The sequence below is a fragment of the Geospiza fortis genome, unplaced genomic scaffold (assembly GCF_000277835.1).
Source record: "Geospiza fortis unplaced genomic scaffold, GeoFor_1.0 scaffold134, whole genome shotgun sequence".
Lineage (NCBI taxonomy): Eukaryota > Metazoa > Chordata > Aves > Passeriformes > Thraupidae > Geospiza > Geospiza fortis.
Genome location: NW_005054396.1, coordinates 277,682 through 292,681, shown reverse-complemented (window position 1 = coordinate 292,681; position 15,000 = coordinate 277,682). Strand labels below are relative to the sequence as shown.

General features: G+C 47.4%; 1 protein-coding gene across 2 annotated transcripts in view; it reads left to right on the top strand.

Annotated features, from left to right (window-relative positions):
- WDPCP (WD repeat containing planar cell polarity effector) overlaps positions 1-14,144 on the top strand; it is a 146,422-nt gene extending 132,278 nt beyond the window's left edge. For both annotated transcript variants that reach the window (XM_031060936.1, XM_005425783.2), the window contains 3 exons: positions 5,572-5,666; positions 7,141-7,169; positions 13,012-14,144. In XM_031060936.1, coding sequence (XP_030916796.1) covers positions 5,572-5,666; positions 7,141-7,169; positions 13,012-13,062 — 175 coding nt within the window. In that variant the 3' untranslated portion in view covers positions 13,063-14,144. The remainder of the gene's footprint in view (positions 1-5,571; positions 5,667-7,140; positions 7,170-13,011) is intronic.
- The last annotated feature ends 856 nt before the right edge of the window (positions 14,145-15,000 follow it).

The window sequence follows — 15,000 nt, the reverse complement described above, 5'->3', positions numbered from 1 at the left end:
TCGAGTTTATTCAGCCTGCAGTGCTATATTCATTTTACCAGCTGCACACAAGTGAAGTGTTTATTTTATACATTGCCTACAACTTTTAGGATATGGACACACTCTAAAGCTTTCAGAGCTATCTAATGGGTTTGGAGGTGGGCCTGGCTTTTAAAATACAGTGCACAGTTATTCCGTCTTAACTTTTGGGATGAAGATACCACTGTACTGATATGGGCAGATTATAGAGACAATCTCCATGCTGGAGGCTGTGTTGTCTCCAGAGGGCTCCAAGTGCTCCAATAAAAGGAGCTCCTTTAGCAGCGCACCAGAGCCGAGACTACTCCCAGCGCGCCTGTGATCCCAAGGTATAAACACGCTGTCCTCCCTCCCTTTCACTCACCCTTTTCCTTCTGGAGGTTGCTATGACTCACCCAGCTCTGGCAGTCCCACGTCTGCCTTTGTCAGGTGTCTGGGGAGAGGCTGAGAGCTCAGCTTTGCCCCAACTCCTGGGCTCCCCCACTGACCATGTTTGCCTGCACCTACCCAGGTGGGTCACCATGAGTTGCTGAGCCTCAGGAGTGGCTCCTTGCAGTCACCAGAGCTGCACAAATGGCTGGGATTTCCCAAGGCTTTTGGTTGGAGAGCATAAAGCAAGCTCCCACCCATGCACCAGCTCCTCCACCTGCGGACACCTGGAGATGCCGCTGAGCTCAGCCGGGAGAGGCCGGAGATTTTGGTAGCCGGTTACAAAGCTATGGAAGAAAACTTCTCATGGCTTTCCCGGCTGGCCACAGCTGCTTGAAGCCTGCCAGCAAGAATTTAGGTTTCAAAGGCACTCCCTGTGACAACACCAGCCGGGTGGGAAGGTCACCTGCTGAGGCACAGGTGACTCCAACAACTTCTTCCCTGTGCCTAAAGAAAGCCACGGGTGGCTACAAGCACCCAGCTGTGGCTTGGTTTGCCTCCAGTTTCCCAGAGTTGCTCTTCTACAATGCATCTGCTGCCAAGTCTGCATCAGACTTCTTCATGGGAGGAAATCTCTGTAAAGAAAGGAAGTTTTAGTGTTGGGACCCTACATAAATAGGGCTGTTCTCTGTTCTGCAGTTATTGCAGTGTTTCATCTCTCTGTCCCAGATACTCCAGCATTACCAGAGACTTCTGGGTTTGTAATTGGCTTCTTCTGGGTAGCAGTGGTTCTTTAAGTTCCTGTAAGAGACTACACCAGGACTTTGCAGCTGTTCAGCAAGAGTATTCAATGGCAGTTCTTTCAGAGTCTCTTGTTATCTGCCTTGGCTTTACATCTTTGTACCAGCTAGTCACACCAATTACTACATTACTGCATTTCTAACACAACTACCCCTATTAGTCCCAGATGCTGTCCCAAATCTGCAGTTCACTCAATTTTTGGAAGCTCATCTCCAGCACATATTTCTTTCTTCCTTGTATTTCAGCTCTTGGGACAGCTGAGGCATATCTCGTGAATTACAGCTAGGCAGAAATCATGAGCAAGGGCCCTGTGAAGACTAGCAGAAGGCACTTATGTTTCACTTGCCTAATAAACCTTGTTTCTAATGCCCTTCAGGGAGTTTGACATCTGCATATGTGTAACTGGAGCCCAGTTTTCAGGCTGTGTGATTTAAACAATCACTTCAACGAACATCATCGTCTTCTTTGCTTAACCAGGAAAGCCATGATCTGGGATGAAGACAGGGACAGAAAATGGACAGAAGAGGCTGGAAACAAAATAATTATTCATAAAACAATCTCAAGGGTTTATTTCTTTAAGAACTTATTCTTGATTTAACTCCATGATGTTTTATGGAAGCAGCAGTGGTGTTGCTGCCAGTGGAGAGCTGTAGTCAGCTTTCTGAGCCATACACACACAAAAAGTTAAGGGCAGTAAAGATTTCAGGACAACATTCCAGAAAGCAGCGATTTGTTTTCTGCCTGATTTCTTTCACTCTAACATAAAAAGGACAGTTAAACACCACCAACAATGCACAGTCCAGTGAATAATTTTATAAGATAAAGATCTCACCTCTGGCTTACATTTGGCATTGACCATTGTCTTCTCTCCTTCCAAGTGTCAGCTATGTTTTAGCCTGGAAGTTCCTGTCCTCCCATTACTTTTGTTGTCTGTTTATGAAAACGTTTTGATCAGCATAACCCTGCAGCAGAAGCTGGCACTTGAGGAGGATATTCTGGATGCTGCTGTTCCAAGGACCGAGGTAGCATGCTGATTTTCTCAGCCACACAAAGGAGCTGATCAGCTGCCTGTGAGACAGCTCACTTGTGATGGGTCAGCCAGAGAGTGCCTAGGACCATGCCAGAGTCTGGCACCAGAGTCACACAGGGCTGTGACTGCACTCACTCCTCTGCCACTGGCCTTGGTAGCTGCAGTGTGGGTTTCCTCCCCATCAGTGTGTAATTCTCTTTCCTTACGATAATGTGTTGTGGGCTTAAGTGTCTTCCATTTGTTGGCAGTGTGTGAAGCTGGGTTGGAGGGGTTTTTAGCTCATTATCCATCTACCTAGTCCCCATTCCCCAAACCAAGACTACTCCATTTTTAATTAGGCTATTATTTTAATACAAGTGATTAGGATAAAAGGAAAAATTGTTTATCATCACAGTGATTTTTACCATAAAACTTTCTTGTTGATTATGTCCTTAAAAATACACACATTCCTACTTCTCCTCAAATTTTTTATTTAATCTCATGAGCATGTCTGTATATTTTGAATCTGTAGCATCACTGACCAAACCTTAGGAAGTTCTAACAGCATCTTTCAGTTCTTTATGTTGGTTAATAAATCAGCATAGAGGGAGGGAATTAGAGTTATCCCACAGCATCCCCTTTTGTGTGTCACATAAAAAAAACCATTAAATGGATTTCTTACTCCTACCTGACTGTTCTGTGCAAATAAAGCAAGCATTCATCACTGTTATGGCTTCCACCTGTTTCAAAAGTCCTCTCTAACCAGGAAGCAAATCCAATCATAAAATAGCAGGAATACAGGTTGAGGGATAACGTCTTCCAGGTTCAGGTGTAATCCTACCAGCTGCCGTGTCTGCCTGAGCAGTTTTCAGTTCCAAATCAACTCTGTTAATGGGTGTGATGCAGGCATGTGGTGATGTGGTGGAGGAAATTCATGTCAGAAGTGGGATCCAGCAGCTCAGCTGGTTCCAGTGCTCTTCCTGCCTGGCTGCTGCAGCCTTCCCTCTCTTTCCTTCTCTTTCTTCTCTTCCTTCTCATTCTTTGCCACTGCTCAGCCCAAGAATGCAACAGCAGGCAGATAGAGATGGCTTTGTGCAAAGTTGCTCTCTCAATTTCTACATCTGTAAAACTGAGATAATACATTACCGAATTCAGAGGGGCAAATTAATCAGTCAGTGTGCACACTGCACCTTGAAAATACAAAATTAACTCTTCTTAGCCCGTAAGTGCTCAAGATGCATCAAGGTGTGTTCCATGGCCCCTTGATTCCAGACAAAGGTCCTCTTGATTAAATTAGATTGCTAATGTATTAACGCATTAGCACACTTGAAGAAAGAAAAGTTTGAAAAAGCAATTTGGCTTCATCACATGAATGGCATGTATACTTAATGGAAATTTTTCCAGCATTCACAAAACAAAGAAAAATCAATAAAATGTCTGCCAACTGTTCCACTGAAAACATTTTATAATCTATAGCACTGAGAATCCTGAGCCAAGATAAACCAGCCTTGCTGACAGAAAATACTGACAATTATTTTACATTGATTCAACTTGGCCCAGCCCAGACTGACCTTGTTTATTCATCTCAGTCTCTTAATTCATATTAACTTGGCATCAAAATGGGACATGTGACATGTGGGCTGAAGACCCATTTCTGTATCTTAGACTCAGATAAATGTAGTGCATTGAGTACTTCCAGTGCCTTGAGCTCTTAGGTAGATTTATATGCATTAGACCGAACTGGTTAAGTTCCTTTTATCCCCGCTGGGCTTTTCATTTCTGTTGACTGTAAAACTAGAAGCTCAGTAGAGGTAACATCTTCTTCTAAGCCTTTGGATATACATGAAATCCTCCCAGTACTGGTCAATTTTAAAGACACATCCAAAGAGGATGGAGGGTTTTAAGCTCTTTTAAAATATAAAAATAGAAGGGTTATGGCAATTTGGCAGCCAAAAAAGCAATTTGCGGGTCTCGGCAGAATCCAAGGCTGTGTGTAAGAAAGCTGATCAAGACACTACAGAGGAGATAATGGGGTCGAAGAGCAGAAGAATCCCCCTGCTTTTGCAACCAGCATAATCTGGTCTCCAGTGAAGTTTCTTAGTTTCTTACACTGAACCAATAAAGCTTAGTGTGATGGGAGAGTTGCATTACTGCAGCTTAAAAATGTCTCTAGAAAGCTGATGAGGAGAGGTGCTTTTAGTTGCTTTACATGTCCCCAGCTGCTTGCATAGCTGTCTTCTGGCTGGTAGTGGGAAGACAAAAGCATGGGGAAAATCTCAGCTTTTTCTTTAATTATTTATGTTCTCATCAGTAATAAAGGGCTTTTTATGTCTGGAATGTATTATTTGTATTATCAAAGTTAAATGAGATTTTGCACTGGGGCAGTGAAGAAATTGGTTGCTGCACAAAAGCATTCACATTTTTATTCTCACAGCTACACTGCTGTTGTAGCTGAAAGCCACCCTAGAGTAAAACACTACTTGAGTCAAACATGACTACATCCACTGAGGAGGAAAAGCTGCCCAGATGATGAGAATCCTCCCAAAAGAGTTCCCAGTTGGCCTGGCATTGGATGTTTAGTTTATTTTCTCTACTTGACTCGTTCTTGATGAAAGCAATGCTCCCTTGGACTTCACCAGGCCTGGCAGGTTGTGGATGGCAGGATGAGCAGCGAGTCAGCAAGCCAAGATGGCACATTGAGGCCTCCAGGTTTCCAGTTCCACTGCCCTGGGAATGGATTGCCTTTCTACATGGCTGTGTAAGCAGACATTAATGATGGCTGAAGAAACCAAGACTAGCAAAACCAAAAAAAACCCAAAAAGACCAAAACAAAACAAAAAAACCCCAACAAATTAATCTGCATCTTCCATAACACATAGTTGATGCTTTCCTCCCTGCACCTCCTTCACAACTTGGATTTCAGTGATGAAAGTGGTGTAGGGACAAAAATTTCAGAAAATCAGTGCTGTATTTTGAGTCTGATATCCTCCTCTCCTGGCATCTGCCCAACTTCCTCTGTGCAGGGCTGCCAGCAGTGCCTGGTGCCTGCTATGTGTGTTACATGTCCCCAGCCTGTCCTGCTTAACAAAACTAATTACTCAAAACACCACCAGCTTTATACCTCATCTTTGAATGACAGGACAGTGCTGGAGCGACTGCATGGCCAAATGAGCGATCCTAGTGACGCTCAGTCAACAAACCTACTGGCATCTGATGGAAAAGAGCTGCAGTTTGTAGCCAGGAAATTACACAGGCTGCTGTATACTTGAAAAGATAGAAAACAAACAGAATAGCTTTATTCTGCTCTGCAGTGTCTCCCCAGCTCTGCGGGCATTGCTCACTCCCCTTCTATCACTTCTGTTTTGTTTTCCAAGACCCACCAGCCACAGACAAGCAGAGGACACTGAGCCTGGAGCGGATGGCCACACCACCTCCCTGATCAAGAAAACATTTTCCAGCAGCCAGGAAGGTAAGTGAACAAGTCTTTTTCAAATATGCACAGGGGAATGATGAAGCTAGAAATATTAGTAATTCATATCTTGAACATTCATTTGGGTCCAGGAGAAAAAACAAGGCATTGCAGCATGAGCTCAGTTTGTGTATTCCTAGCAGGGGGGACTCAGCTACTGGCTCATGGAAAGTAGAATAAGTCGACCAATCACCTGAATCTCCTTATCTTGCAGCAGTATCCCTGATTTAACACAGACAGGCAGGCTTTGTTAGTCCCAGCTGTTGTGGCTCTGTTACTCTGTGCAGGAGCCAGCAGCAGCAGCAGAGCCTGCCCACTTCCATGGCTGGGGCAGCAGCAGCACACGCGGTTCCTGCGGCGCTCTGGAGGAAGCCAGGGCGGCTGCCTTGCTTTGGCAGCACTTGGCATTCCCATCACAGCAGAGCCCAGGGAGTGCAGCAGGCCAGCAGAGGAGCAGGCCAGCATGAGAAGGTCATGGTTGAAGAGCTGTCCCGTGAAGAAAGTCAGGCAGGGATAGGTCAGAGTGTTTGCACAAGGGGTGAGACGAGGGTTTTTATCTCCTGCCCTGTCCGGGTGTCCCGTCGCTGTACAGACAGGTAGGTAGGAACAGAGCCAGTCTCCAGGCACAGGGAGGCCAGGTGGTTCCTACAGCCACAGCTGAAAGAGATTATTTCAAACAAGCCAGTTATAGATACACTTCCAGCTTGCAGTGAAGCTGAACTTGCCACTGCCACAACGGGTCAGTCCTACTGCCCCCTCGCCACCTTCTTCTACCCACATTCTTGGGACCATGCAGGGAGCTGACAGCACATTAATCCAACCCCAAATCTGTTAGTTTTCTCTCCTGTGGGCTTTTGTGCATCCCATGAACCAACCTGCCCTGTGTGGGGATTAGAAGACACCACAGACAACACCAAGAAAGGGGCAGAAGGACACTGCCTGCAGCAGGACTTCTTTTTGATGTTGGCAGCTGTTAATTCGGCTCAAGCTGTAACATGAAGCCTCATCCTGAAGCAGCTCCTGCAGCAAGCTGGCAGCACACAGCCCTCCAAGACAGGAGGTGAGCGCTCAGGCAGGCAGCCCCACCACCCCAGGGCTCCCCCACTGCAGGGAGCGCAGCGTGCTGCAGCCATGGCTGTCCTAGCCTGCCCATCCCAGTCCTGCAACAGCTCAGGACTACCTGGGATCCCTGATCTGCTGCTGGCCTTGCATCTCCACACTGCCTCATCCACAAAAATCATGGTTGCTTTAACTTGTTGTGGTGTTTGAGCGAATATACATATCCTACGTGTATAGACTTGTATATGCAATATATTAAGTATTTTAATTCATCCATGGAATAACATGATATAAAATAGCTTTTTTTATCAAAAAAGTGAAAGTAATACCTCTGTTTGTTTGGGTTTTTCAGTGAGTTAAATGGAATGTAAATAACATGGTGGGTGTTTTTGTTTGTTTTTTTTTTTTCTTGAAGGAAATATGAAAGCCGTTCCTTCAGAGCAGGTAACGCATTTCTGATTTATTATTTTATTTCTGCTTATTATTATTTACTCTATTTTGAAGCTTCCTGAAACTCCCCAAGCCTGTCCATGCAAGCTGTCTGCCTGCAGGGCTCTTGCTGGAATTGGTAGAAATGCTCCTGTATGGTTCTGCTAGAGTAGGGCTTCACCTGCTGCTTTGTGTTGAGCACAGCACGTGAAGCTCTCATCCTCCAGCCACGTTTATCTTACACGAGCTAACCAGCGCTGGCTTGGCACTTCCAAGAGGAAGATTGCAGGGAAAAGGGGTGAAGTGCTTCCCTATGTTTCATTATAACTCTGAACTGATTTAACTGTGAGGTGCTGCCAGTAGAGGTGGTCCATCCCTTCCCACACTGCCAGCCTCCAGGCCTTGTCCCTGTGCCAGCTCAGGCTTCCAGCCTGCAGGAAACTCACTGTAGGGGGAGAGGAGGAGAAGGGAAACCTGCCCTGCCCCCCATGTCCTTCATCTGCCACGGGGACATTGCCTCCTGGCCTGGTTTGGGATCCCAGGTGGTTGGGAGTCAGTGGGGGTGCACAGAGAACACAGATATAGGGTGAGCCTCTCTCCAGAGCTGCTGAGTCAGCAGCACGCAGCACAAGCATGCTGACTCAGTTCTACACTACAGGAAAAACTAAAATAAAATAAAACAAATGATAAAATAACTCATGGCAGCACCAATGAGGGCACAAGAGTGCCTGTGTTTTAGCCTTCTCCCAATTACAATTCCTGTTTAAACTTTTGTTTTTGAGGCCAAAGTATTCAGTGTTTGGCCTCAGTGCAAACAGATCATTTGAAAAAAAAAAAAATTAAAAGAAACACTTCAACCTTCCAGCAGAGCAGGATGGCACTTATTTATTTCTTTCATTACAAAACCAGCCTGTGCCAAGTAAAATTGTGCTCTAAGAGCTGTTCTACCAGTCCTGAAGCACTGAGGAAGAACACCCAGCAGCCCCACCTCTGCAGCTTCCTGCAGGCCCCTGTGCCTTTGCACTGGGTGGAGGATGGGCACAGGCTGGGGACCAGGTGCCGGAGTCCACCACGTCAGGGTCACACCAGAGGGAAATCCTCATCTCACAGGACCTCTCTGTTTGCCTTTGGATGATCTTGGTGGTCTCAGGACACAGAGTGAAGTAAAGCACAGCAGCAGTGATGGTCTGGAGACATTGGGGGATCCCTGGCTTTGCAGCTGGGTTAGCCAGCAGTTACCTGTTCCTTCCCCAAGCTCTGTGGAAGATGTTCTTGCCTTCACATAAGCAGCTGAATTAATAAACTGAGAAGTTCATTTGAAATCTCTGGACTATAACAGTGAAATCCACAAGCCCAGACATTCAGGCTATATAAGGAGAATGATGCACAGAAGAAAGCTTTGCCATCACATCATTAAGGACCTACCCAAGGGAGTGGTTAAAGCATTCTTTGGTTCCAGAAAGTCACTGCAACTGAGTGGTCACTGTTGCTAAAAGCTGGTGGGTCAAAGTGTGACCTCTGTGACCTGGGAGTAGGTGTTTCTGGAGAAGAGCAGCCATCCATGTAACACTAACTTTATGCTTCCATAAAGTTACATTTCCATGAAGAAAACATTTCCATCAACATTTTGTTCTGACTTTTAAGGGCATGTGGAAATTCAGAAGTCTTGCAGCAGCTGGGTACCAGCAGGGGAACCAGCACCCAGCAAATCAGACCAGACCCTTCTCGCTGCTGACCCAACCTGTGGCTTTAGTCCAACACATCCTAAATCCATCCCAAACCCACCATCAGCAGCTCTTCCCCTGGACATCACCACCAGCCTGCTGCATGGTGGACAGCCCGTTCCTGAGGTGCCCCTTTCACCCCGCTGCCTCCCGGGCTGGCATCCCCCTGACTCCACTTCCCGCATTGCTTCAGCCGGAGCTCGCACAATACTGGGCTTGGTGCCACCCCAGGGGAGCACACCCAAAACCCGGCCCTTCCTGCACAGGCAATTCTGCAGGAAGATCCCTGCAGCTGGGAGCTGGAGGATTTGCTTTGCCCTCCTTTGCCAGTTTGCTGGGGAAAGGCTGGAGCCAGGGGTGACCTGTTCCCAGCACGAATGGCCACTGAGGCCTCGGCAGGGACGGACCTGACACGGGCCTGCCTTCTGCGGGTGCATCACAGCACATGAGCTCCTCACTCGCTGCTGCTCTCAGCTATGAGGAAGCTTCTCCTCCCTGAAACTGTGGAGATCGTGCAACAAACTGTTCCCAGTGACCTGCCAGAGCAGCTGGCTGTCACACAGCCAAGCAGTGCTCAAGCTGTTGAACAAGATTTGTTTTCTGGAGGAGTGTTAGTAGTGGCTCAGAGGCAAGACTCTGCTACCATGGGGGTCACCTGTGTCCTTCCAGCACCAGCACAGGTCACCTGTGGCCTGCCTGCAGCCCAGTGGTGGCAGGGTGATGGTGGGCAAGGGCTGCTGAGGTCTTCTCAGCTGGCAATAGGACAAGCGCAGTCTTAGGTGGCTTTGCCAGACTGGTTTTGGGCTGGCCAGAGGATCCCACCACTGAGCACAAAGGTGGGGATGAAGATAGATGGTGGAGGAATGAGGATAACCTGCAGCTTTCCTTGCCCTGTGCGTGGCTTGTGTGGGTATGGCTCCTCAGGCAACAGGGCTGAAGCAGGTGAGAAGTGAGCATCCCATGCTCAATATTTGGGGTGGCCAGGATTTGGTGTTCATGTTCCATCCTGGAGGTGAGATTGGGGTGGCCTGGAGGACTGTGCTGCTTGAGAGCCAGCCCAGCCTTGCTGCTCTGAGCAGGGTGGTCCCAGAGGTCCCTCCTGCTCTGTGTTATTCTGGGATTTGATAATCTTGAGCAACTGTGTAGGTTAGTTCAGAGCTTCCATGTAGGAGCACCCAGAGTTGGATTAGTGAAACCAAGGCTCCAAACACCTTGGTCACCTACCTTGATACAAACAAGACCCTTTGGAAAATGTTAATCTCAACTGCTCTCTTGATCCTGGACCAGAGACTGATCTTCTACCAGGGAATTTAAGGTGCTGAAGCCAATGGCTCCTTAATGGCAACCAGGTGATAATTTTAATCTATTATCACTCAGTGGATTATCTATCACCCAGAATGGTTTAATATTGTGCTATTCAAGGGAAACAAGGCATTCCCAGTGAAAAGCAGTGGTACCTATGGATCCTAGCAACAGGCATGTCCTTCCTCCTAGTCATTCCTGCAGCCTGGTACCAGGCAGTCTTCATCTGAATAAAGCAGGTGTTTAAAATAATTTCCCGGGGCTCCTTCATTTATTCTCCTCTCTCCCACTCTTGTCCTTTCCCATCTTCATCATGCCCTTGGGAATAATCCCAGGAGGAAAAGCGTAGCCTCCTGGGAGCAGTACAGCAGCGCAGGGAAGAGGTGTCTCTCTATTTCCCACTCCAGGAGAGTAGAGGGATCCTCTGTTCTGCCTCAGACCTGTGGAGACAGAGCAAACCACTGCCTCCATCCTGCCATCCCTGCAGGTCTGGGATGACTTAGTGGCTTTTCAATTACAGGGTGTGCCTTCCCATACCGCTCCTCCCTTCGCCTGCCGGAGCGGGACCACATCATTACCATGAAAACCCCATGATCTGAACTCTCCAGGGCACAAGGAGATGCTCTCCTGTCAGGATATTCATGTTTTCCTTCTCTGGAGCACCAGCAGCTCCCTACCATAGGGAGCAGCACTGCAGTGCTGGCTGTCCCTGTTCCTGCACAGCCCTCTTCCTGCGCAGTGAAAATTAGCTCTCATCAAATTATCACGGCACCTTTTATTGCTGGGGTGCTCCAGCAGAAGAGATGCAGATATCAGAGGAGGATTCCAATCATTACCACTCTTCAGCCTTTGATTAACATTAAACAGCTGCAAACTTCATGCCACATCACAGGCTTCCCACGCGACACCGCCAGGTCTGCGTTAGTGTGACCAGAGAGGTTTGCAAATAGGATTTTTTAAAAAGTATTTTTTTAAAAAGCAAGTAGGTAGATCTGCAGGGCTGGATTCTTGTTCACATCTCCCCAGACAGAGGCACAAATCACAAACCCAGGTCAGATACCCACCTGATGCACTCTGGACCTTGCACCTCAAGCAACAGGGACCTACCCAAACAGCCTTGGACTCTTACATGGTCAAACATGCTGTGGGGGCTTTTTCCAGCCTGCATTCACCTGCCCACCGACTCTCTTCATCCCCAGAGCAACCACACACAGAAACCCCTCTGCATAAGGGGGGACAGTTCTGGGGACAAAAGAGCCACCCCTCCCTTACCTTCAGCCACTGATGCTCCTCAGAGCTTTACTGGAAAAAAAACCCCATGTTTTTTGAAGCCTCCAGCAGGTGTCATTCAGAGAGCAAGGAGACCCCACAGAAAGCTTGAAGCCACCCAAAACCCAGGGCACATACACACAGCCCCACCATGAGGGCTGCTGCCAAGGAAGGCACCTCATAACCTCCCTGAAGTGAGAGGTGCCTTACTGAGCACAAGTCTCAGTGGTGAAGCTGTGCTTCAGGTTTCCGCTCTGGAATAACCTGATGGGGTCTGGGATGCAAGCACTGGTTCAGCTGGGACATCAGGGACACTTTCAAATCATCTTCAAAATACCTCTGAGGGTTTTCAAGGGCTTGTATTTTGTCAGGGCCACCTCTCACCATCTCCCTGCAAGGGAAGAGCCAAGCCATGGGCTGGAAGCTCAGTGTCCATACAGAGCTTGTTTGGAGCCATTGCCCTTTTACTGCTCCCTCCATACTGAGATAGGGAAGTCATGGAGGGAATGCTGTTTTGGAGGGAGATCTCTATCTCTGTGCTGAAGTGCACATGCCATGAGATGGAGCTGCTGCTCTGGTAAAGGTTCCTTGTGAAACTTCAAGAGTTAGGAGATTTTTTTTTTAATCTTCCCTGAAGTCAGAGAGCCAGGGAGTCACTCACATGAGTCCTGTGCACCCTCACCAGTGCTCCCACAGCCTGACACAGCCCTGACAGCCACCTCCTGGATCCAAGCCCACCCCCTCTTCCCACGCCAGCCAGTGTGTTTTGCCCTCTGAGACGGGACAAACACATGTTTCCCTTTGTTTCCAGCTCCACACCTAGTTTTTTTCTTTGCATCATGAAGGGCTGGCTACTCATCTGTAATTCAAAAGAAAGCAATGACTCACTAGACTGCATCGCTTTCCAAGGCAAAGCATTTCATGCATTTCGCAGGCACGCTAGCCCTGGCCCGGGTTATGAAATAACCTCTGCTGGTGGCACACATTCTCCCCATCTCCATGTCCTTTGAAAACCCAGAGGGCTCAGGCTTCCACCCTGCACAGACACAGAGTGCAGGATGGGGATTTGTGCTTAAATCACTCGTTTGCATTGTGTGAGGAATGCCAAATGCCATCCCCACTTTAAAACCTGGCTGGCCACACATGGGCATTAACCCGGCTTAATTAAAAGGTAAGAAAAACCTAAAGTTTCACTTTTGCCAATAGGTTTCCAAGCACCAGGTGAGGGGTCTCTAAGGCAGGTGGAGCCTCGGCTGCCAGCCCCTCACATCCCAGAGGACACCATGCACAGTCCCTGGAGCTGCAGCCCCTGGTTCTCCCAGGAACAGCAGGGTCAGAGGGGTGTGAAGGGGCTTTAAAACAGATGAGAAATGCCTTACCTTGAATGATAAGCCAGTCTGCACCATTTTGGGGCTATGTCCTTAGTCCCCCAGGCCAAAGTGGGACAGTGTCTACAATTGTCTCTTCTCCCTGGGTTTGGGGTGGTGTTTTGATTCCTGTGTTTCCATCCCCCAGTGCCTCTCCCTGCAGCCTGCTTGATCCTGCCTGTCTTTCCCCCACAGGAGACTGGAGCCAGTGGGTCTCTCCAAATTGTGCACTTTGGGCTGGTGTGACTGAGCTGCCAAAGCAGAGAAGAGGAAACCTCACCAAGGTGGTGAAGTTCACCTGCCCTGGGAAGTCCTTCAGCAAACTTCCAGCCAGCCCTGGGTCTGACCACTGGCAGATGACAAAACACCAGGCTTAGAAAATATCCCGTTCTTAGACCTCTAAATTATTTCTGAGTTCATATTGGTATGTCCATGCACAAAGTGCCCTGTGTTTGCTTGTGGAGGGCAACTTGGTGATATTTTCATCAAAGGTGTCAAAAAAGTGAGTAATTGCTGATCCCCATTTACTGGACAAACTCAGTGCTGAAAAATTTGGTGGGGTTTCTTGGATGCATGCATAAGCTTTTCAGGAGAAAGTCTGTAATTCTCTATGCATTATATGTTTTTACAATCTTCACTTGGAAGCAGATTTGAATTTCCACTTAAGGCTCTGAAAACCGTCCTATTGAGATACCAGCAGATAAGATCTTCACTCATGATACCTCTATGAAAGAGCAGCCTTTCACAGTCAGCAGCATTTTTCAAAGAATGCTCTCAATTTTCAAATCTAGATATATCATCTTAGTTGAATAACCATTATTTTGCCTTGAAAAAAAGATGCGGAGCCTCTTAAGCATCATTCCATTGGAGTCCAGATTTTAATCTCCCTCCTCTAACCACAAAGAGAAAATGCACTGAGAAGAGGACCTGTGCCAGCCCTCTCTGTCTTTTTCTGGCAGTGAAGAGGGGCGAGCATCGTCGTGGGTCCTTCCTCCCACCACCTGATGGAGCACAGAGTGTACGGACACAGATGTAAAAAAATAAAAAACCAAAACCCACAAGACATTAGAACTATTTCATTAACAAAAATTCTGCTTTTGCCCAAATAAAATATTTATAGTCCACTTTCCCCTGTGAGTCAAAGTTCTGCTGCCTGATGGGTGATTTTGGTTGCACCCTTTTGGCACTTCGTCCCAATCTGCATCTTTGCACGCGTGTATTCAAAAGAGACACTTTGGTTGGAGGTTTGAAGGGAGCCAAGGGCTTGCAGCCCGCAGGGTTTTGTACACTCAACAGGGAAAGACAAATAAAGAGAGCTTTGGAACAGAGCAGCTGCTGCCTCGCTTCCCCACGCAGAGCCGAGGTGGTGACGGCTGAGCTTGTAGAGGAGTGTGCCTTAAATGTCCCACGGATTGAAGTGGAATTTCTGGAGAACACACGGCACGACGCTGGACTGTGGTGACAGGGGCTCGTTCTGCCTAAGAGGCTGCAGCACATGGCCCTGCCATACAGCTATTTTGCTGAATTGCAGCCATATTTCTGTCAGTACAAGTGATGCTCTATATGAGGGATTAATCTGACACCAGACAGTGATTCTTAATCCTTCAGTATATCATAATCTATTTACTTTGCATGCTAAGAGGATTTCAGCTTAAAAATATACAGGAAGTGATACTAGAAATGTACATAAGGTCCAGAATGCTGTTTCCTAAAATTGCAGTTTTTTCATAAAAAAATATCCTCGCATGGTTTTCTTGGAAAAGTCCTGTCTGACCAGGAAAAAAAAAGTGTTGAATAGGGGTTTAACTGGAAATAGGCTGATGTTTCCCTTTAGGCTTCATCCCTGTGACCATTTTCCCCCTCCTCCTTCCCCACAGCATTTTGTGCTTGGCAGTGCGACATGAAAGGAGAGAGCTCTCTGGTACAGCAGCTTCCTCCTCTGGGAGGTTCACCTGCAGGCTTTTTACTGACAAAATCAAAACAGGCTTGGAACCAACACGGGATTTTATGTGCATTAATTGCTGCTCAAAGTGTAAGAATTAGCAGTGACTGGCTAACACAGAGGTCAGCGCAGGGAAAACCACAAACCAGTGGTTCCTTATTCAGCTATAATCACCTGTTTTCTCTGCTCCCTGCCAGGAAGGCTGCCTACAAAATAACTGTAATAAGTCATGTTAGTGGGCA